Genomic DNA, 21,528 nt, shown 5'->3' with positions numbered 1-21,528 from the left:
GCCGATCATTTTCTGTCGCTGATCACATTTTTCCATCTCTCAGTTCTAGATCATGTGGACCAAACATTTAAGTAGGGTATTTGCAAAAATGGGCTTCACATCACATTACACAGGGGATTATTTCCTTTTGATAAGGTCGAAGATGTGTGTTTTTTAGGTAATGGACTTTACAATGTTTCATTGTTCTTTATCTGAAGGAAATGGGTGGCTACTTCATAGTAAATGGAAATGAAAAAGTCATCAGGATGCTCATTATGCCAAGGAGGAATTTTCCTATCGCTTTGATCCGCCCCAAGTGGAAGAACCGAGGCCGAGGCTATACCCAATACGGTGAATACTTTTCTATTACATTCTATGGTCTTGGAAATAACATGAATTTTGTGTTTTCACCTCTGTAAGATATATCTCAGTGGTGTGATGTGAATTTTTCCTAAAAGGGCATTTGCTCTGCAGGATAATTAGGAACGTGCGGTGCCGAATATCTTGCTGTGTAAACAGGCTGCCGATAATTCGATGAACAAGCAAAATGAGCTAAGGACCCTTTATGCAGCATAAAAGAAAATCGTCCTGTGTGAGCTGGACTCGCGCTGCCAAATGCCCCCTGATCGTCAAGATTACCAATCGGCAATCGTATTGTGCCACCAGTCTGTCTGTAAACGGACCCTGAAAAGTTATAATTCAATCCTCTGTTATAATTTCCACATTTCGTGGACAGTCGGCTGCACGTTTTCTCCATTGTTATTTCTAGGAGTTATCAAACTGCAAAATTGGGATCCTGGGACATGCCATAAATGTCTAAAAGGGGAAGATTTGCGCTCCTATAATGCAGTGCTGTGAATTGCAGTGCATTCTGGGAAACTACTTGGCATGAAGTCAAATTGCTAAAATACAAGTCAGTAATGAAGGTGAGCAAAAGATTGATAGGACCTGGGTCCTGCGGCCACATTGTCTGGAAGAGCCTGGCGGGCCTTCTCCGCCATGTTGGCATCATCATTGTAGAGTGATGCCTTGATGATGTTGTATCGAATAATCAGAGGAGGCGCCATAGATGCCAGCAGATGAGAGGAGGGTTTTAGGTCTTTGAGCAGACTACTGAGCATGGAGAGTGCAGAAAATGAATCATCTCTGAAAAGTTTACTCAAAGCCCGAGATAATTATGTTCATGTAAGGTTAAGCCACGAGACTAGTTATGCTTGCCATTAAGTAGTTAATGGCAATCAGAGTAAATGAACAGCAGAAGGATTTTGTGGAGGAAGAAGCCGCACCTGCACCATTCACGATTTCAGGGTTTCCAACCAGCGTGGGTCAGATTGGGCTGAGATTCATAGGAACATGAAATGTGTATCAAGCTTTATTAAAGTGCAAAAAGCCACCAAGGAGAACAGGACACATTGGTACAAAGATAAAACCAGATGAGGACAAAATAGTATCAAATACACCCAGAAACAAGGAAAAAATGCCCCCAGAATAAGTGGACCGACCGCGAAACGCGGATTTTCCTGCCCGGTACACTTGTGTTTGTTACAATGATGGGTAGGTTATGAGTCTTCATCGTTCTATTTTTTTGGCAATGTGCAATTATTGACTAGATCTTGTTTACTCTCTGCCTTGACACTTTTGATTGTGATTTTTCTTATGTGGTGAGTCTTGCTGGTATTCGCCATTGTGCAATCATTGCAGCTGACCCACCTACATCTGATTCTAGCAGCCTGCATTTTACAAGATCTGCTCACAGTATGTATTTTGTTTCATTATATGTTACTTTCTGTCAAAGCCTTATTCCCCATATATTAATCACTTTACTGTGTTGCTGGTCAGTTTTTTTCCCTGTTTCTGGGTGTATTTGATACTATTTTGTCCTCATCTGATTTTATCTTTGTACCAATGTGTCCTGTTCTGCTTGGTGTCTTTTTGCACTTTAATAAAGCTTGATACACATTTCATGTAGCTTTGGACTCAGCCTTTCTCCTTTTTTATGTCTTTCATGAGTCGTACCTACTACTAATTTTCTGGGGTCCTATTTGTGTACTTACACATTATGATTGAAGATGTTTGGAGATTTTGTATTATGAGATTCATAGGAGATGATTATATCTCAATGTATTGCCGTACTACAGTGTTCTATTGTACAGTACACATTATCAAAACATCACAGGTACAAGTTATGTAGAGGGGCTAAAAAAAATTGTTAAAAGTAGTATATAAAAAGTGCAAAATGACCCCGAAAATGCTAAAAATAAAAGATTATATTTGTTTTATCTGCTTCTGTAGAAATTTGATTTGTCAAAATATAATGATGTAATTTTAACCCATAGCGTAAAGAGAAATAATCACTGTCAGAATTGCTGCTTCTCAGTTACTGCACCTCCCCATAAAAAGCGATCAAAACATATGTATCCCAAAATGGGCCAATAAAAATTACAGAAAGCAAATCATCACATAGCTGTTGACCGAAAAATTAAAGTTATAGGTCTAAGGAAATGGCTACACAAATGACTCTAGGTGTTTTGCCATAATCGTGCTAACCTGCAGAATTGCAGCACATTTTAACACCATAAAAATGTGACCCAAATTTCTACCGTGGAATTCACTGCACTTGGAAATGTCATCTGTACATTTTATGGGAAAGTGATTGCTGTCACTCACTTGACTCGTCCCACAAATGACAAGACCACATTTGGCTATATTGACAGAATAAAAAAAGTTATGGCTCTTGAAAGAGGGGAGTGATGAAAGCACCAAAATGAAAGCTTGGGTCCTACGGGAAGGGCGGTAAAATAAAATAGACTATCAGAAACCTTCGCGGATGAAGGATTCTGTAGGGAACAGCGTTTGAGTCTGGTTTCGTACATCCGACACTCAGCCTGTGCTTGGATTGCTACGTCTGTACCAGTTGTTGGTTTCCTGACCCAAACTCTCCATCCTCATGGGCACATATGCGTCCGTGTTCGAATGCTCCTGTGCCAGTCCACATCACTCTTATACATAACAAAAACTTTGAATGTATAAAGATCACGCCAATAGAACAAATACCTGCAGCAACGAGAAACAGAAAAGCAGTTCCTAATGCCAAAGAGTTCTATTGGATATACAGACTTGGCAGTGATGGACTGAATGAGAACTCTGATCTCGTATAGATCAATCAATAGATTCCCCCTTTGTCTTGTTTTTTCCTCCTTTTTTTGTTCTTAATTTCTTTGGAAAAGAGGGGGAACAAATTTTGAAACCTTTTTTTGAACTTTTTTTAAGCATTTTTTTTGAGGTTTTTTTTTTTTTTTAAATATATTTTCTGTTTACTTATTTATTTATGATCTTTAGTACCTGTAGCACTTCTAGTTTACCGCCTGACCGCTTGCACCAAGAGAAGTGAGGTGTTTAATCAGGCATATGAACAGGTTTTTTTTTTTTGTTTTTTTTTGTGGAACATGTACACTGACATGTCTGATTGCCATTTTAAGTACGTAAAGTTAAAGTACGTATATTGTAACTTCATCCCCAATAAAAGAATGTTGTGCATGCATATTAAATAACATCATCCCTCCTTCAGGGTTAAAACAGTATATCTGTAAATTTTATTACAGATATACTGTTTTAACCCTGAAGGAGGGATGATGTTATTTAATATGCATGCACAACATTCTTTTATTGGGGATGAAGTTACAATATACGTACTTTAACTGCTAAAGAGTTTGATAATTAGTGATTGGTTCCTGAGTAGTTATAACCACCCCCATTAGCAATGAAAATGGGGTATAAATAGCTTAAAACAAAATAATTTTTTATACACCTGATGAAGGCCTACATGGCTGAAACACATTGTTTTTTTTATAACAATAAAATGTTTTTATTGTCTTTTATAAAACTTTGCATTTTACTTGGCCAATAAAATCTGATTTAACATCAGAGATACTCAGTTATTTGGCTATATAACCTTCTTGCTCCAAACTGGGTTAAGGATCCTCTGAAGGAAGCGCCCTGAAACGTCTATACATGTGCCAGTCTAGAAATGGTTGTCCCAGCATGTACTGTAAATGTCGGATGTATGAAACCAGTTGCATAGATGCAATTTTGGCTTTAGCACATGGTAGTAATTGTGATACCATAATTTGGACTCCCGATGAAAAACGATTTAACCCATTCATGGCGATATCGCTTGTTATTCCAGGTATCACGGTCCGTTGTGTCCGAGATGAGCACACCGCTGCAAATATGAATCTACATTACCTGGAGAATGGCTCTGTAATGGTTAATTTCATCTATAACAAAGAGCTCTTCTTCCTCCCCATAGGCTTTGCTCTGAAGGTCAGTGTCGATTGTAAGTGACGTCATGAATTAATGTTCCTACACATTGCCAACACTAGCACACAGTAGTCTTCTCGGAAACGTAGTGATCAGAAAGATTTGGGCCCGTTGTGTATTTTGTGGTTCCCCTACCCCCATTCTTATTGGGCTTTGTTTGGCTTTATTCACACATATACTTAGCAGTGTCAGCCATAGTATTAGTGTAGAAGCAGTGTGCCTTCATCCAGCCTATAGATGACGCTACCTTCTATATTGTTGATGATCCGCTGAAGAGCAGGAAACGCTATACTATTCTTTCTCCACCAGTCCCACAGACAATGAATGGCGCAGCAGTGCGCATGTGCAACTACCGCTGCATGCAAATATTTATCACCTGACCTATGGAGAGTGCAACCGCTCCTTGGTCTGGGCTCCATCACTGACCATCTAAACCAATCCTGTTCTAGACCAGTTGTGTACAACCAGTAGCCACATACAGGCCATAATGCCATTCTGTGTTGCCCCCAACCATCTGGTCACAGGCATGATTGCCTGTGTGTGGCTGCTTAAAAGTAGTTTCCACATCAGAAAAAAAAAGTGGTACATGCCCATCTCTGTGCCCCCATAAATAGTAGGAGAATGGGTTCCCTGGTCAGATGGTGATGGCACATAAAGTGTATTGTAGCCCTTGAGAGTGATTGATGATAATATGGCCCTTGGACCTCAAAGGGCCAAATGTGTATTATTTCTTATTTCTTTTGTGTATACGTCTGATCTGGTTTCTTTCACTCTTACAGGCATTAGTTGGTTTTTCCGACTATCAGATTTTCACAGAGCTGATCAAGGGAAAAGAGGACAATTCCTTCTTTAGAGACTGTGTCACACAGATGCTACGATTGGTGATGGATGACGGTTGTCACACCCAAAAACAAGTCCTCAAATATCTGGGAGGGCGCTTCCGAGTCAAGTTTTACATGCCAGAGTGGTATACTGATGAACAGGTGGCAGAGTTTCTTCTGGAGTAAGACACCATGCTTTTTTTTATAGGGATAGGAATGTCTCAAGTAGTTGCTATAAAAGCAGCAATTATTTAGCCTGTGCCCCCAATAAAAGCACACTAGCGTTTCACTGACCTGTGTCGGTCTGCGCACGGCCGCCACTAAGCTTCGCCTCCAGGCCGCTCCGCCTATGGGTGCATGACGGTGCATGCGACCTGCGTACCCTATCTTTAGCATTGGGTACGCAGGCCGTGCGCAGGTATGCGTTTGCCGGCGCATGCGTCCTTTTGATGGTGCGCCGTCTTGCGCCAAACGCACCGTGTTGCATTTTGGTGCGCCATAGGCAGAGCGGCCGGGAGGAGGCGCAGCCGGGGGAGGAGCATAGCGGCGGCCGTGTGCAGACCGACGCAGGTCCGTGAAACGCCAGTGTGAAACTAGCCTTATGCAGTAACAGCCTTAGGCTGGAAAGATCATTCTATGTTCAGACGTTGCATTTTTGCCACGTATTTACTTTGGTTTTTGGGGGCGTTTGCTGCGTTATTGCTGTCTCTTGTGCATGTTGATAAAGTTTAGGTCCCCCCAAAAAATCATTGATTCAGCTTTCATGGTTTTTGCACCAAAAACACAGCAAAACCTGATAGCTGCAATTTGCTGCGTTTTTGCAGTTACCTATTACTTTCTGTGGGTGAAAGACCTGACATGCTGCAGTTTGAAAAAACGCAGCAGTTTTCCAAATGAGTCAGGAAAATAAAACCTATGTGTGTGCGTGAGATTTCTGAGCGCTCAGACTTTGCTGGTAATGTAAAAACACAGTTTAAAATTTGCATAAAAAACACAGCAAAAACGCAACGTGTGAACATAGCCTACATGGTTTGTATGGTAGAAGTATATATTGGATTAGTCTTTTTAGTTTGGAATTATTCTGTAAAAAGTGATGACATCTCGCTAGAATATGCTGTCACTTTAATTGTCAGTGGGGGTCTGACCTTCGGCACGACCACTAGTCCATGTAGCGGACTTGCCGGTGGAAACACAGGACCCGGAATTAGTTGATTCATTTGGGTCCAACCATGGGGGCTTCCGCCAAATTTAAGTTGTCACCCATCCACTGGTTTGGTTAAACAAGAATACCCCTTTAAGCCTGGAATCATACATGGCTGTCAGAAGTGGATGCAGTTTATGTGGGAAGTATAAAGGAAGGACTTATTATTCTCCTTCCCACTGGATTCACATCCAACTTTGGCTTGAAATGCTGCATCAAAACTTTCCTGTGTGATTCCAGCCTTACACCTCCTGGGAGAGGTAAACCCAGTGACGGCCGACATCCACCGACATGTTGTGTTGAACTTTTAGTAACTTTTGTACAGAATCCACCATTGTCCCCTCTAATTACCACCGTTTTGTCTATTCACAGACAGTGTATTTGCATACATCTTAAAACCAACGTTGAGAAATTCTACATGCTTTGCCACATGACCAGGAAACTTTTTACTTTAGCAAAAGACGAGTGCATGGAGGACAATGCGGACAGTTTAATGAGTCAGGAGGTCCTAACTCCAGGACAGCTGTTCCTTATGTTTTTGAAGGTATATAGATCAAATCTCATTATCAGTCTGTAAAGAAATAACACTGTGTGCTAATTATGAAACTGTGGTCTATATGAACCTCTAAACACCCTCCGGCAATAATGGAAGGCGACCCTGATTCTAGCAGTGTCCCTTACTAGGTTTCCCATTTTACTTTTGATAAAACCAGTTTCTGGATGTCACAGCTGCTATTGACCGTGGTATCTAGAGAATTAAGTAGCCAGGGTCGGTACTGTCTGCAGCGCTGGATGTCGCTGCAGCAGCTTGGGTATCAAATGAGCAACCCTCACAATCTTTTTGCCTAGAACTTGGGGGAAATTTGGGTACTGTCGTGTTGGGCATTTTTCCACTGCGCGATATTCTCAGAGCAATTATTCTGGATATATATTCGTTCAGTCTCCTGCATTCTATTCTCTAAGTTCTACCTGTTTTTCCCTGAATTATCTTTAACCATTTTTATTTTGCTTATTAGTACCCCCCTCGGGAAGGTTTGCAGACATTGTTATAATCGCACATAATTGAGTGGTATATCTGGTCAAGCCACAAGTTTTACTAAAATTTCCCTTGGTCGGGTATTTTAATGAGGAGAAATACAACTATGCATGCAAAGTGAGACTATGTACACTGAACCCCAACCAACCTGCCTTTGTTATCTCTAAAAGAGTATGCATTTAAAGGGAATATTTTTATGCTCGAAAGGACTCTTCAAGCCTAGTTAGAATGAACACTATATCCCATCCAAGACCTGTGCAGCTAATAAACTGTCTCATTGGCCATATGCATTTCCTGCAACCATATAATTTGAGGATTAAGCTTCCTGAAATATTCCAAAATCTCTTGCCTTTGGAACCATCTTTTAAGCCTTCGATATTCCATGACAAGAATTTTACCGTTCAACCCATTTTCTCCTTAGAAATACTTGTCGGGATACTAGACAATACAGCAAATAAATACAGCAGAATAAATTCTTTTATCACAAACCAAACACTAATACAAGAGAACTGCTCCCTCATTCCCCCAGCAAAAAAACTCTTTCCCCTCCCCAAACTGATGTAAACCTGCCCTTACCCATAAGGGATGGGGTACAAGAACATATAGAACCATCTGTTATATGCTTATAGTTTGGAAGTGCACATTTCCCAAGTACTGGTGCTTCTGGGACTGGGCTCACACACTACTACAAGGAAAAATACAAAATCTGCAAAAAAAATCAACTTGCATGTCTGCTACAAAAATTTCTAAACTGCATAGAAAGTCTGAGCATCATATAACATTCAATCAGTTTACCCAGAGATAAAGTGCTTTTAGTTACTTCTTCAAAAGACCTTTCCAAATTTGGACTCTTCCAGATCTCATGTCCTGTGGATCTGCTGCTCGTGAGTGTCCAGTGGTGATGAGTTGAACGTGGTCAGATAAGGTGTTATCCATGCTCGGGTGCTAACCGAGTGTCTTTGGCATGCTTGAATAATATTTGAGTTCCCTCGGCTGCATATCTCGCTGCTGTTCGACAGCTGTAACACATGCAGGGATTGCCTAACAAACAGTCAATCCCTGCAGGTGTTGTGGCTGTCGAACAGCCACGAGACATGCCGCCGCGGGGACTCAAGCATATTTTTCGAGCGTGCTCAGATAATATCCAATCACATTCACTCATCACTAGTGTCCAGCCATCTTAGAGCGTCTTTGGGTGTCTAAAAAGTAGTAGTGCCCAGGGGAATCACTCTGAATTTGGCAGGATAAATTATGGCATACTGTAGGCTCAATTCTCTTTTTGTTTAATGTTCAAAAACATGGACCTTTTGCACTGGACTTTCATTGAGAAATCCGGAAAGAATGAGATTGTCTGCCCTCCAAGCCTAATGTCCTTATTTATTTTTCCATACTTTCTTTAATATTCTGTACCGATCCTTGTAGTGGAGGATTTTATTCAATATATGCCAGGTAGGCCTGGCCACTGACTCGGGTCTTATAGGACTGTATGGGTGCTCTCCACTGCTAACAGAGGAGTAAGGGTCTCTTTACCAAAAGTGTATAGGAGCCACTTTTCAAAGAAATTATCAGGATATCTCCCTTCCAATTACTCTGTCGCCTAATTGGGGGACACAGAACCGTGGGTGTTATGCTGCTGTCCACTAGGAGGCGACACTATGCATAATCTGAAAAAGATTAACTTTGGCTCCTCCTCTGCAGTATACACCCCTGGACGGCGTCAGCCTTCTCCAGTTTTTCCTTAGTGTCGCAAGGAGGCACACCTAAGATTTTTTTTTTTTCCCTTGATTTTTTTCAACGGATTACAGATGAAGAAAAGCAGGTCTCCAGCGAGACTCCCGGCATGGCTCCCTCCTCGTTCCCCTATTAAGGGGTACCCGGTTGAGGTCGAGATGGCTCTTCCCCATGTCGTTCCTTCCCCAGTCCCTCGGGTACTGGTTCGAAGTCGAGAACCCCTCCTTCCCCAGGGCCCAGGTTGCGCTCATGACCCCACCGCTCGCCTACCATTCAATCGGGGGGGTGTGGTTTGAATCCGACAACCCCCCCCCCCCCAGACAACTGCGCCGTCCTGGAGCCTTTCTGGGCATGAGGTATCAAATTTAGGCCGCCTTATTCCCGCCCCCCCCGGCCCGCCCCCCAGATGACGAAAAAGACACTCTGCAGTGTCATAGAAGGGGCGGATCGAGTCAGGAAGGGCGTGCTTTTACATAGCTCTGCGCGCCCTTTTCAGCTCTCCGCCCCCTTCCCCCTCCACCTCAGAATTCCAGTGGCCATCTTGCTGCACCTGAAGCTGAAGGCAGCACAGCGGTCTCTGGGGGGGGCACAGGACTGGGATTTATCGGCGCTGGACCTAGGGGGCGCACCGATGGGGTAAGATCACAGCTGGGTTCTCTGTACTCAGCTGTGAGTTAATATAGCCTATAACGCTCCCCTATTCCTTTTCCTCTGCGTAGATACCCCTGTAGGGCCTCTACTAATCGGCCTCTAGGCACTATGTCGGGCTCAAGGAAAAGGACCAGACAAGAAGTCCCTACCAACGCTTCTGCGACCGCTACTGCGCCGGAATGGGCGACTCAGATGACACAGTCTATAGATAACCTGACCTCCACACTACTGCAGGCCCTGCAGGGTCATGTCTCGGCTATGAACGTTACCCAGCAAAGGGACATCCGGTCTCAGGGACAGACCGCTTCCGACAGTTTGAGACGTAAGCGGACCCACAGGTCGCGTTCATCTGCGTCCTCACATAGCACTAGGTCGTCCCCCTCCAGGGAGAGACACAGTGGCTCCACAGGTCACCGAGGCCGTCCCCTGATAGAGAAGGACAATGCGGATCTCCACAACGATCCCAGACCACAGAACACCTCCGCCCTAGTTCGCCCGCTAGGGAGCTCCTTAGCGATGCGCAAGACTCAGAGGGCATATGTGACACTAACTCAGATAATGAAACCGAGAATGCTCTGGTCCCTTGTTCCCCTAGCAATACGGCGCTAGTTGAGGATATAATCTCTTCCATCCTTCGGATGCTGGACATTTCTGATCCAACCCCGGAAGCACCAGAACACAAGATTTCCTTCAAGAGTGTTCAGAAACCATCTAAGGTCTTCCCTAATCACCCGGAATTTCAAAAAATACTTTCTAAGCATTTTTTGCAGCCTGAGAAAAAATTCGCCAATCGCAAATCCTTGGAGGCAAAGTACCCCTTCCCACAGAAGGACACTAAGGATTGGACAGATCCGCCTGAAGTGGACCCCCCCAGTCTCTAGGCTGGCAGCACAAACCCTTCTCTCACTGCCGGACAGCTCAACCCTCAAGGACGCAGCAGACAGACAGGTAGAACGCCTGGCTTGTTCAATCTTCAAAGCGGCAGGTGCCTCTCTGGCTCCCGCATTTGCTTCAGTTTGGGCAGCCAAGGCCATTATGGCCTGCGCTAATCTATTGCAACAGGGCCTCCAAATTACAAATCCTCAGCTGGCGGACCAGGCGGTGCAAATTGCAGTAGTGGCAGATTACATGGTCCATGCAGCGTTGGATTCTGCCCGGTGTATTCTCTGGCTGAGAGAATAGAAGACGGATGCGGCCTCAAAAAAGTCCCTAACAAATCTCCCGTACTTCAGTGGACGTCTTTTCGGTGAAAAGCTGGATACAATGATATCCAATGCTACTGGGGGTAAAAGTACTTCTCTCCCTAAAACCAAAACGCACGTTTAAAAGACGTAATCAATCTTGTTTCCGATCCTTTCGGAATTCTTCAGGCTGGTCCGTCTCGCGCCCAGCACAAAATCGTAACCGCTCCCCCTGCAGAGACAACACACGGGCGGCACAGAGGCCGGACAGGAACTGGCAGTCAAAAGCAAGCCAGGCAAAATCCAAGGAGGAAAAGCTCAGACTTTCCCCTCATCATGACTCATGCCCTCCGGAAGACACCCCACTTGTGGGCGGACGACTGCTACTCTTTCAGCAGGTCTGGCTGCCTATTACAGAAGACAAGTGGGTCAAGGAAATAGTGTCTTCAGGATACAAGATCGAGTTTACTACCAGCCCAACGCACAGGTTCTTTCTCTCTGTTCCTCAAAAGCCTTCACTCAAAGCTCGCGCCTTCCATCAAGCGGTTTCTTCCCTCCTGCAAGCAGGAGTCATAGTACCGGTTCCAGCAGACGAGCGCTTCCGAGGGTTCTACTCCAATCTGTTCGTGGTGCCCAAGAAGGGAGGCAGCGTCCGACCCATACTAGACCTCAAGCAACTCAACAAGTATGTTGCGTTGCGTCCATGGAAAAAGGAGAATATCTTGCCTCCGTAGACATACAGGACGCATACCTGCATATACCGATTGCTCCCGCCCATCGGAGATTTCTCAGATACGCAATCAACCAAGACCATTACCAGTTTGTGGCCCTCCCGTTCGGTCTCACCACGGCTCCCAGAACATTTACAAAGGTCATGGCAGCCACCATGGACGTTCTACACTCCAGAGGCATAGTAGTCGTTCCATACCTGGACGACCTTCTCGTCAAGGCCCCCACCTTCAAGGACTGCGAGGTCAACGTCTCAATCACAATTGACACTCTGAGTCGCCTGGGATGGTTAGTCAATTTACAAAAGTCCTCGACTACCCCGAGTCAGTCTCTGGCCTTCCTGGGGATGCTATTCGACACTTCCAGGGGTCTGGTGATCCTACCCAGGGACAAGGCACTGGCCCTCCGTTTGGGAGTTCGCACTATCCTCCGCAAGTCCCCCTGATCTCTCCGGTATGCCATGAGAGTACTTAGCAGGATGGCAGCAGCAATGGAGGCGGTACCATTCAACTGGCCATCCTCAAGTCCTGGGACAGGAATCCGTTCTCCCTCGACAGGGAGTTCCGGTTATCATCGAAAACCAGGAGGTCCCTGCACTGGTGGCTCAAGCCAACCTCGCTTACAAGGGGAAAATCCTTTCTCTCCGGTCAATGGAAGGTTTTGACCACCGACGCAAGCCTTACGGGTTGGGGCGCGGTGCACCTACATCGCAGAGCAAAAAGGCAAGTGGTCACCAATGGAAGCGAACATGCCCATCAACATCCTGGAAATTCGGGCCATCTTCCTGGCATTGAAAGCCTTTCATCACTTGCTAGCAGACTCTCATATCAGAGTACAGTCGGACAATGCCACGGCGGTGGCATACGTGAACCATCAAGGCGGGACCCGCAGCATCCAGGCGATGAACGAAGTAACACGTATCCTCCACTGGGCGGAGGATGCGAGGTCGGGACTCTCTGCGGTCCACATTCCGGGTGTGGACAACTGGGAAGCCGACTATCTCAGCAGACAAGGAATGGACTCGGGGGAGTGGTCTCTCCATCCCGAAGTTTTTCGTCAGATCTGCCATCGCTGGGGGACCCCGGACGTGGATCTGATGGCATCCCATCTCAATGCCAAGGTTCCCAATTTCATGGCCAGGACGCGCGATCGGCGGTTGCTCGGAGCAGATGCCCTGGTTCAGGACTGGACCCAATTCCAGCTTCTGTACATTTTTCCACCCCTCCCCCTGATCTCCAGAGTCCTGAGGAAGATCAAGCAGGAGGGAGTTCCCACCATGCTGATCGCTCCAGACTGGCCCAGGCGTACATGGTACGCCGACGTCGGGCAACTCACAGCAGACGCTCCCTGGCGTCTCCCCACACGTCCCGACCTTCTGTCACAGGGCCTGTTCTTCCACCAGAACTCAGGGGCTCTCAATTTGACGGTGTGGCCATTGAGACCTTGGTTTTGACCCAAGCAGGTTTTTCACCGGACGTCGTTAAAACCATGATCAGGGCTTGAAAGCCAGCTAAGCCAGGATTTACTATCGTACCTGGAAGACTTTCTTCACATGGTGCGAATCTCGCGGACAGGTCCCACTTCCCTACTCTCTTCCAAAGGTCCTCGGTTTCCTTCAGTGAGGCCTGTACGCCAGGCTATCCCTGGGCTCGCTTAAGAGCCAGGTGTCAGCGATTTCAGTGCTCTTTCAGAGGCGTATTGCTAACAAGCCGCAAGTGAGGACTTTTCTCCAAGGGGTTTCCCGATTGGTTCCCCCCTACAAACATCCATTGGAGACGTGGGACCTCAACCTGGTCTTGACAGCATTGCAGACACCTCCTTTCGAACCCCTTAAGGAGGTCTCACTCCGCCTTCTGTCACAGAAGGTGGTTTTTCTGGTGGCAATCACCTCGCTACGCAGGGTGTCTGAACTTTCAGCACTTTCCTGCAGACAACCCTTTCTGGTTTTCCATCAGGACAAGGTGGTTCTCCGTACAGTCCCATCCTTCCTTCCGAAGGTTGTGTCCAGCTTCCACCTCAATGAGGAAATCTCACTACCATCTCTTTGCCCGGTTCCTGTGCATAGAATGGAGAAGGCTCTGCATACGCTTGACCTTGTCAGGGCATTGCGTATTTACGTGTCTAGGACTGCTCCGTGTCGGAAGTCTGATTCACTTTTCCTTCTTCCAGAAGGCGTTCGCAAGGGCCTACCGGCTTCCAAAGCCACCCTTGCTAGGTGGATCAAGTCCACCATACAAGAGGCTTACCGCCTTGTCAATTCTCTTCCGGCCGGTATCACGGCACACTCTACGCGGGCGGTAGGAGCCTCTTGGGCCATTCGGCATCAAGCCTCGGCACATCAAGTGTGTAAGGCAGCCACTTGGACTAGCCTGCACACATTTACAAAACACTACAGAGTGCATACCCAGTCCTCAGCGGATGCGAGCCTGGGTAGACAAATCCTGCAGGCAGCAGTACCCCAAATCTAGGGGACTGTCAGCACAATATTCGTCCACTGCTTCCCACCCAGGGACTGCTTTGGGACGTCCCACGGTTCTGTGTCCCCCAATTAGGCGACAGAGTAATGCAAGAGCTTATGCATGTCCTTATGCAAGAGCTGTAAATCTACACCTTATTGGGGACATGTTTTGGGGGGATGTCTGCATGACATTTGGTTTCAATCACTTCATTCTCCTTGCCATTCCACTTCTGCAGGTAATGTCACCCCCTCACCAGTTACCAGGTCTCTTAACTCATAGAATCCCCTTAGCACTAGGGAAGCCTCCTCTCCCTGTGGATAGATATTTCCTGGGGTAGATGTATTACATTGGGTAAGCGGCTGTGTAAAAAGAGCGCCAATACGTCTTCCCAGGAAAAAAGTGGAGCATGACCACCACACACCGCTGCATCCGCAGACCAGGTAAATGGAAATAGTTTCCTCAGCAGCAGTCTGCAATCTCCTGCTCCCAGAGACAGAGTGCTTTTTCAAACTGGTACAGCGCATCTCCCCCGACCGATAGACTTTCCTGCCAAAGTTAGTTATCCCAGTCAAGCCTTGGAGCCCAGGACCACCGAAGCAGCTGTAGTGTCGGTGGTGCAGGTGAGAATTGTAGCGTGCCCAGATAACGGGCCATCTTCTCCTGCAGCAGCAGGTCACCTCTCTACAGTGACCGCCGTCCTTCAACGGCACGTGGCAGGGTGCAAGCTTTAAGACAATGTCAAATCAATTCTGCATCACCTCCAGTGAATCTCCACAGCCCAGTAGTCTCCTTACTCTCAGGCCGTTGATGGTGAGTCCAATTAGTGCAGGTTCTCTATTTTTAATTTTGATACTTGGAGCTCTGATCTGGTGTGACCTCTCTGCTGTAAAGCGTAACCATGCCCCCATACTGTAGTGTAAGTGTGTTACTAGGCTCCTCATTGACCATATTCCCCAGTTTACAGCGCTGCTCCACACCTCTTCTGGGTCACGTAAAAGCTATTACGACTTACCGGCTCACGCTGGAGTCTGTGTGTGAGCCGGAAGTGGTTTTAACCATGTACAGTGGTGGAAATAAGTATTTGATCCCTTGCTGATTTTGCCCACTGACAAAGACATGAACAGTCTATAATTTTAAGGACAGGTTAATTTTAACATTGAGCAATAGAATATCAAGAATAAAATCCAGAAAATCACATTGTATAAATTATTTGCATTTTGTAGTGAGAAATAAGTATTTTATCCCCTACCAACCATTAAGAGTTCTGGCTCCTACAGATCAGTTTGACTCTCCTAATCAACTTGTTATCTGCATTAAAGACAGCTGTCTTACGTCTCACATAGTCTGTCTGCAGAATCAATCAGTCAGACTATAACCTCTACAACATGGGCAAGACCAAAGAGCTTTAGAAGGATGTCAGGGAAAGATCATAGACCTGCACAAATCTGGAATGGGCTACAAAGCTATAAGTAAGACGCTGGATGAGGAGACAACTGCTGGTACAATAGTAAGAAAATGGAAGAAATACAAAATGACTGTCAATCGACATTGATCTTGGGCACCATGCAAAATCTCACCTCGTGGGGTATTCTTGATCATGAGGAAGGGGAGAGACCAGTCTAAAACTACATGGGGGAACTTGTTAATGATCTCAAGGCAGATGGGACCACAGTCACCAAGAAAACCATTGGTAACACATTACGCCGTAAAGGTTTAAAATCTTACAGTCCCCGAAAGGTCCCTCTGCTCAAGAAGGCACATGTGCAGGCCCATCTAAAGTTTGCCAATGAACACCTGGATGAATCTGTGAGTGATTGGGAGAAGGTGCTGTGGTCAGATGAGACAAAAATTGAGCTCTTTAGCATTAACTCAACTCGCCGTGTTTGTAGGAAGAGAAATGCTGCCTATGACCAAAACAACACCGCCTCCACTGTCAAGCATGGAGATGGAAACATTATGTTTTAGGGGTGTTTCTCTGCTAAGGGCACATGACTACCTCACCGCATTAATGGGACAATGGATGGAGCCATGAACCATAAAATCCTGAGTGACAACCTCCTTCCCTCCGCCAAGTGGGTCGTGGCTGTGTCTTTCAGCAAGACAATGACTCAAAACATACAGCCAAGCCAACAAAAGAGTGGCTTACAAACAACCACATTAAGGTCATGGAGTGGCCTAGCCAGTCTCCAGACCTTAATCCCATAGAAAACTTAGGCTAGGTTCACATTTGCGTTCAGGAGGGCTGCGGATGGCTGCCTACTTCCTCCCTTCTTCCTCCCTGAAGCTCTGCCTACTTCTCTATGCGTCCTGCATTTCCGTGCATACCTATCTTTAACATTAGGTACGGAGGGACATGTGTTGTATGTGGATGCGTCCGCATGCTGTGATTTGACGTGTGCGGTGACTGCACGGGAATGCAACATGTGAAACCAGCCTTATGGAGGGAGTTGAAGCTCTGAGTTGCCAAGCGACAGACTCAAAATCTTAATGATTTAGAGATGGCCTGCAAAGAGGAGTGGACCAAAATTCTTCCTGACATGTGCGCAAACCTCATCGACTACAAAAAATGTCTGACTGCTGTGCTTGCCAACAAGGGTTTTGCCACCAAGTATTAAGTCTTGTTTGCCAGAGGGATCAAATACTTATTTCTCACTGGAAAATGCAAATACATTTGTATAATTTATACAATGTGATTTTCTGGATTTTATTTTTGATATTCTATCTCTCTATGTTAATTTTAAGGGTAGGTTAATTTTATAGACTTTTCATGTATTTGTCAGTGGGCAAACTTACAAAATCAGCAAGGGATCAAATACTTTTTCCCCCCACTGTAAGTCCATGGAGCATCAGAAAAAGGCTCCATATACTTACACAGTAAAAGAGACTTCCGGCTCACGAACAGACCCCAGATGTAAGCCGGCAAGTCAGAATAGCTGTCACATGACCCAGAAGATGAGCGGAGCAGCGCTGGAAAATGGGGAAGACTGCAATTATGTCACTACACTAATATTTACATAGGCTTATGCAATAAAAAAAGATAAAAAGCTTGTATAAGCTGAGCTCCTGCAGTGATCGAGCAGAGTGCAGTATAAGCTGAGCTCCTGCAGTGATCGAGCAGAGTGCAGTATAAGCTGAGCTCCTGCAGTGATCGAGCAGAGTGCAGTATAAGCTGAGCTCCTGCAGTGATCGCGCAGAGTGCAGTATAAGCTGAGCTCCTGCAGTGATCGCGCAGAGTGCAGTATAAGCTGAGCTCCTGCAGTGATCGCGCAGAGTGCAGTATAAGCTGAGCTCCTGCAGTGATCGCGCAGAGTGCAGTATAAGCTGAGCTCCTGCAGTGATCGCGCAGAGTGCAGTATAAGCTGAGCTAGTGCAGTATAAGCTGAGCTCCTGCAGTGATCGCGCAGAGTGCAGTGTAAGCTGAGCTCCTGCAGTGATCGCGCAGAGTGCAGTGTAAGCTGAGCTCCTGCAGTGATCGCGCAGAGTGCAGTGTAAGCTGAGCTCCTGCAGTGATCGCGCAGAGTGCAGTGTAAGCTGAGCTCCTGCAGTGATCGCGCAGAGTGCAGTGTAAGCTGAGCTCCTGCAGTGATCGCGCAGAGTGCAGTGTAAGCTGAGCTCCTGCAGTGATCGCGCAGAGTGCAGTGTAAGCTGAGCTCCTGCAGAGATCGCGCAGAGTGCAGTGTAAGCTGAGCTCCTGCAGAGATCGCGCAGAGTGCAGTGTAAGCTGAGCTCCTGCAGAGATCGCGCAGAGTGCAGTGTAAGCTGAGCTCCTGCAGAGATCGCGCAGAGTGCAGTGTAAGCTGAGCTCCTGCAGAGATCGCGCAGAGTGCAGTGTAAGCTGAGCTCCTGCAGAGATCGCGCAGAGTGCAGTGTAAGCGGAGCTCCTGCAGAGATCGCGCAGAGTGCAGTGTAAGCTGAGCTCCTGCAGAGATCGCGCAGAGTGCAGTGTAAGCTGAGCTCCTGCAGAGATCGCGCAGAGTGCAGTGTAAGCTGAGCTCCTGCAGTGATCGCGCAGAGTGCAGCTTGTGTCTGCACAATCACCTGGACATGCCAGTGTGTCCATTTGTGGAAACTGCTTGAATATTCCAATGTCAGGGTGGGGATGACTACACCCTTGTCTTTCATATCCTTCATATAGTCAGAGAATCTGTCGTCATAAACGCTCCTCCTTCCCCACTAATGTGTGGATGAAGACACTGATTCCAACAATGTAATTTTTGCCTCCCTTCAGTAAGTCTGCGATCAGTCTGTGTTGGCATTATAATGCAGCTCTCCGGACTCTGAAGCCCAGTACACAAACAATTTACAACCTTCTACTATGGGGCGCCCGGAGATACTTACATCTCTGCGCCCTGCCTCTTCCCCAACTTTCCATACATAGCCGGTCATGGTGACAGATTCCCTCTAAAATCTTTTCTTTCTGTAGAAAACGAAACACAATTGTAGAATCCGAATCCTCTGCAAGTCAATCTTTATATTTTTTTTTTTCTATTAAAGGAAAAGATGGAGGGCTGGCTAGTGGGAGCCAAACTGAACTTGGAGAAGAGGGGACAAAAGAGTAACTTCGTCATGAATACAGAAAACCTGATGAGAATATTCAGTTCCACCACCGATCTCACAAAATCGTGTGAATACCTGCTGGCGACTGGAAATGTGCGCAGCAAAAGTGGTAAGTACATGACGCTGTCATGGGGGAGTTATTTAACTGCGGCTGTCCGTCGTATTTTACGTTATAGACTTCAAGTTTTATTGGTATTTTTTTTCCTGTTTTTAGGTTTCGGTATGCTTCAAACTAGTGGACTGACAGTAGTGGCCGACAAGCTGAATTTCATCCGTTACCTTTCTCACTTTCGCTGTGTGCACAGAGGTGCTTCCTTTGCCAAGATGAGGACTACCAGTGTCCGTCGTCTTCTGCCAGAGTCATGGGGTTTTCTGTGCCCGGTGCACACTCCAGACGGAGAACCCTGTGGCCTCATGAATCACATGACAGTGACGTGTGAGATCGTGACCCAGACTTCTAGCACTTCTGACCTCATGGTCCTCCTCTGCACGTTAGGTACTGTGCATGCGTCTGCTCCATGTGCCAATGCATAGTCAGAATAAGTGTACATCACCCTCAGGATCAACTTTGGTATCTGTAATTTAACCCCCTCCCGACATGATGTACATGTACGTTGCATGCCAGGGGCAAATAATGAACGTGTTCCAGAGCGGAGCTCACTCCATACCTGCTAGATGTCAATTGCATTGATATCCAGCCAGCATTTACATGTAACAGTGGCGACCCAAGGTCTATAGAATATAGAGGTATTCAGTGTATTATAGCTAACATGTCCAGGTCCCATGGCAGAAGTAAAAAAAAAAGTTTTAAAAAAGTCAAAGGCTTTTCTGAAAAGATATGGTGCAAAATTTTTTTTTTTACCATAAACCTATAATATAGCTGCCATGTTCATAGTTATAAAATTACCTTTTTTATCCTATATCCTAAGTAATGCAGAAAAAAATTCCAGAATTTCTTTGAGGTTTATATTTTTCATTTTTCTTCCCTCTGCACCCCCCATCACCAAGTAAAAGATTGCAAAGCGATCAAAAATGCACATCTGTTCCGAAATAGTAGAACTAAAACTCTCAGCTCGTCCTATCAAGACGTCCTACAGACATACCAATACAATTATTGTGACGAGTATGGCGGTGCAAAAATAAATTCTAGTTAAACTTCTGTTTATTATGGAAAAGTAGTAAAATAGAAACTATATAAATTTTAATATTGCCACAAAACAATTCTAGCTCCATCATCTCGTGACGTTATACTGTTATTCCCACACAAAATGTATGATTAAACTGACAAGTGGATCTTACCGTTCCCCTTGTCAGAGATGTTTATTCATTACCAAAACAGACCTTAGCTCTACAGATTTTGCTCATAATTTTCAGTTGTGTTTTTTTTTTTTCAAATGAAAAAAAATCTATATATCAGCCAGTATAATACAAATCTAACAGAGGCAAAGTATGTGTTGAACAGAATGGGTGCAGATGGTTGGATGCTCTCTGTAATGGCTTAGATGTTTGGATGAAGTCTCATTAACGTTCCTGGGTGTTTTTTCTTCCAGGGATCACTCCGGTTGATGGAATTCCTGGAAAACCTTTTCCAGATTGTTACCCGGTCATGTTGGATGGTGCTATGGTGGGCTGGGTGGAGAAAGATTTGGCTCCAAATCTTGTCAATACAATTCGAAACTTTAAGGTAATTAGAATCCTAGAATGTTAGAGTTGGAAGGACGTCCAGAGTCATCGTGTCCAACCCCCCCTGTTCAATGCAGGATTCACTAAACCATCTCAGACAGATGTCTGTCCAGCCTCTGTTTTAAGACTTCCATTGAAGGAGAACTCACCACCTCTCATGGCAGCCTTTTCCACTCATTGATCACCATCACTGTCAAAAAGTTTTTTTTCTCATATCTAATCTGTATCTCTCCATTTCAGTTTCATCCCATTGCTTCTCGTGTTTCCACGGGCAAATGAGAATAAGGATGATCCTTTTACATTGTGACAGCCCTTCAGATATTTGTAGACAGCTATTAAGTCTGATCTTATTTTTGTGGGGAACATCTGACGTCCGAAAAAGTGACTGCGGGTTGTAATCATCCACACCGTCTAGTGTTACTTGTCCTCATTTTCCTGCTGTCTGTTTGAATACCTTTTAAGATCACGTTGAACAAAAGTTATTTTGCCTAAAGGGACCGGTCACCAGGTCAAGTGTCCACTCTTTGCTTTTATTTTATTCCTGCTGCTTTCCAGAGTATTCACTTTTGAGATGTACAGTTTATGGTTAACAGTTACACTCCATTTACCCTCCCGAAGTCCAACGCTGTGTTTCCGCCGCTGCCCAGGTCTCTGTTGTTTGGCTGCACTGTTGATTTCATGCCAATATTGCTGCAGTCAATCACTGCAGATGTCCGAGGCCTTGAGCTCCGTACTTGGGATTGGGACATCACTGCCGCAGCCAAACAACGGAGACCAGAGCAGCAGTGGACACACAACGCAAGACCCCGGGATAGGAAGAAACACACGTTTTATTTTGTTGGAATTTTTTGTTTTGATTTTACAACAAACTTTGCAAAAAGCAAAAGATTTTTGAAAGGGGATAAAATAAAAAGAACTCCACATTAAAGAGGTTTTCTAAGATTATTAAGGTGTGTATTTACCACATGAATGCCCCGATGGTCCTATGGTTGTGGAATTCAAGGAATGTTTGCCACAGAAAAGACCAGTGTTTGGCTGAGAGGTCACATGATGAATGGGGTTTCATTCTTTTCAGCACCACTGGTGGGGGCACCAAAGTGGGAGCTGTCATGCAGATGTGGACTCGTATTTAATTTTTGGAACACATCCTACTCTTTGCCAAAGTCTGAAGTATCCCATA

General features: G+C 45.5%; 1 protein-coding gene across 1 annotated transcript in view; it reads left to right on the top strand.

Annotated features, from left to right (window-relative positions):
• The window catches only part of POLR1B (RNA polymerase I subunit B), a 46,219-nt gene that overhangs the window by 6,127 nt on the left and 18,564 nt on the right, over window positions 1-21,528 (top strand). Inside the window, exons 4-10 of the mRNA XM_073557485.1 lie at window positions 198-330; window positions 4,166-4,302; window positions 5,079-5,302; window positions 6,694-6,865; window positions 18,603-18,774; window positions 18,880-19,161; window positions 20,216-20,349. Of these exons, the coding sequence (XP_073413586.1) occupies window positions 198-330; window positions 4,166-4,302; window positions 5,079-5,302; window positions 6,694-6,865; window positions 18,603-18,774; window positions 18,880-19,161; window positions 20,216-20,349 (1,254 nt within the window). The remainder of the gene's footprint in view (window positions 1-197; window positions 331-4,165; window positions 4,303-5,078; window positions 5,303-6,693; window positions 6,866-18,602; window positions 18,775-18,879; window positions 19,162-20,215; window positions 20,350-21,528) is intronic.

Source organism: Dendrobates tinctorius, unplaced genomic scaffold, assembly GCF_039654945.1.
Source record: "Dendrobates tinctorius isolate UK_male_01 unplaced genomic scaffold, ASM3965494v1 ptg000250l, whole genome shotgun sequence".
NCBI classification, from domain to species: Eukaryota; Metazoa; Chordata; class Amphibia; order Anura; family Dendrobatidae; genus Dendrobates; species Dendrobates tinctorius.
The sequence above is the reverse complement of the archived record's forward strand: the minus strand, read 5'-3'. Positions and strand labels throughout refer to the sequence as shown.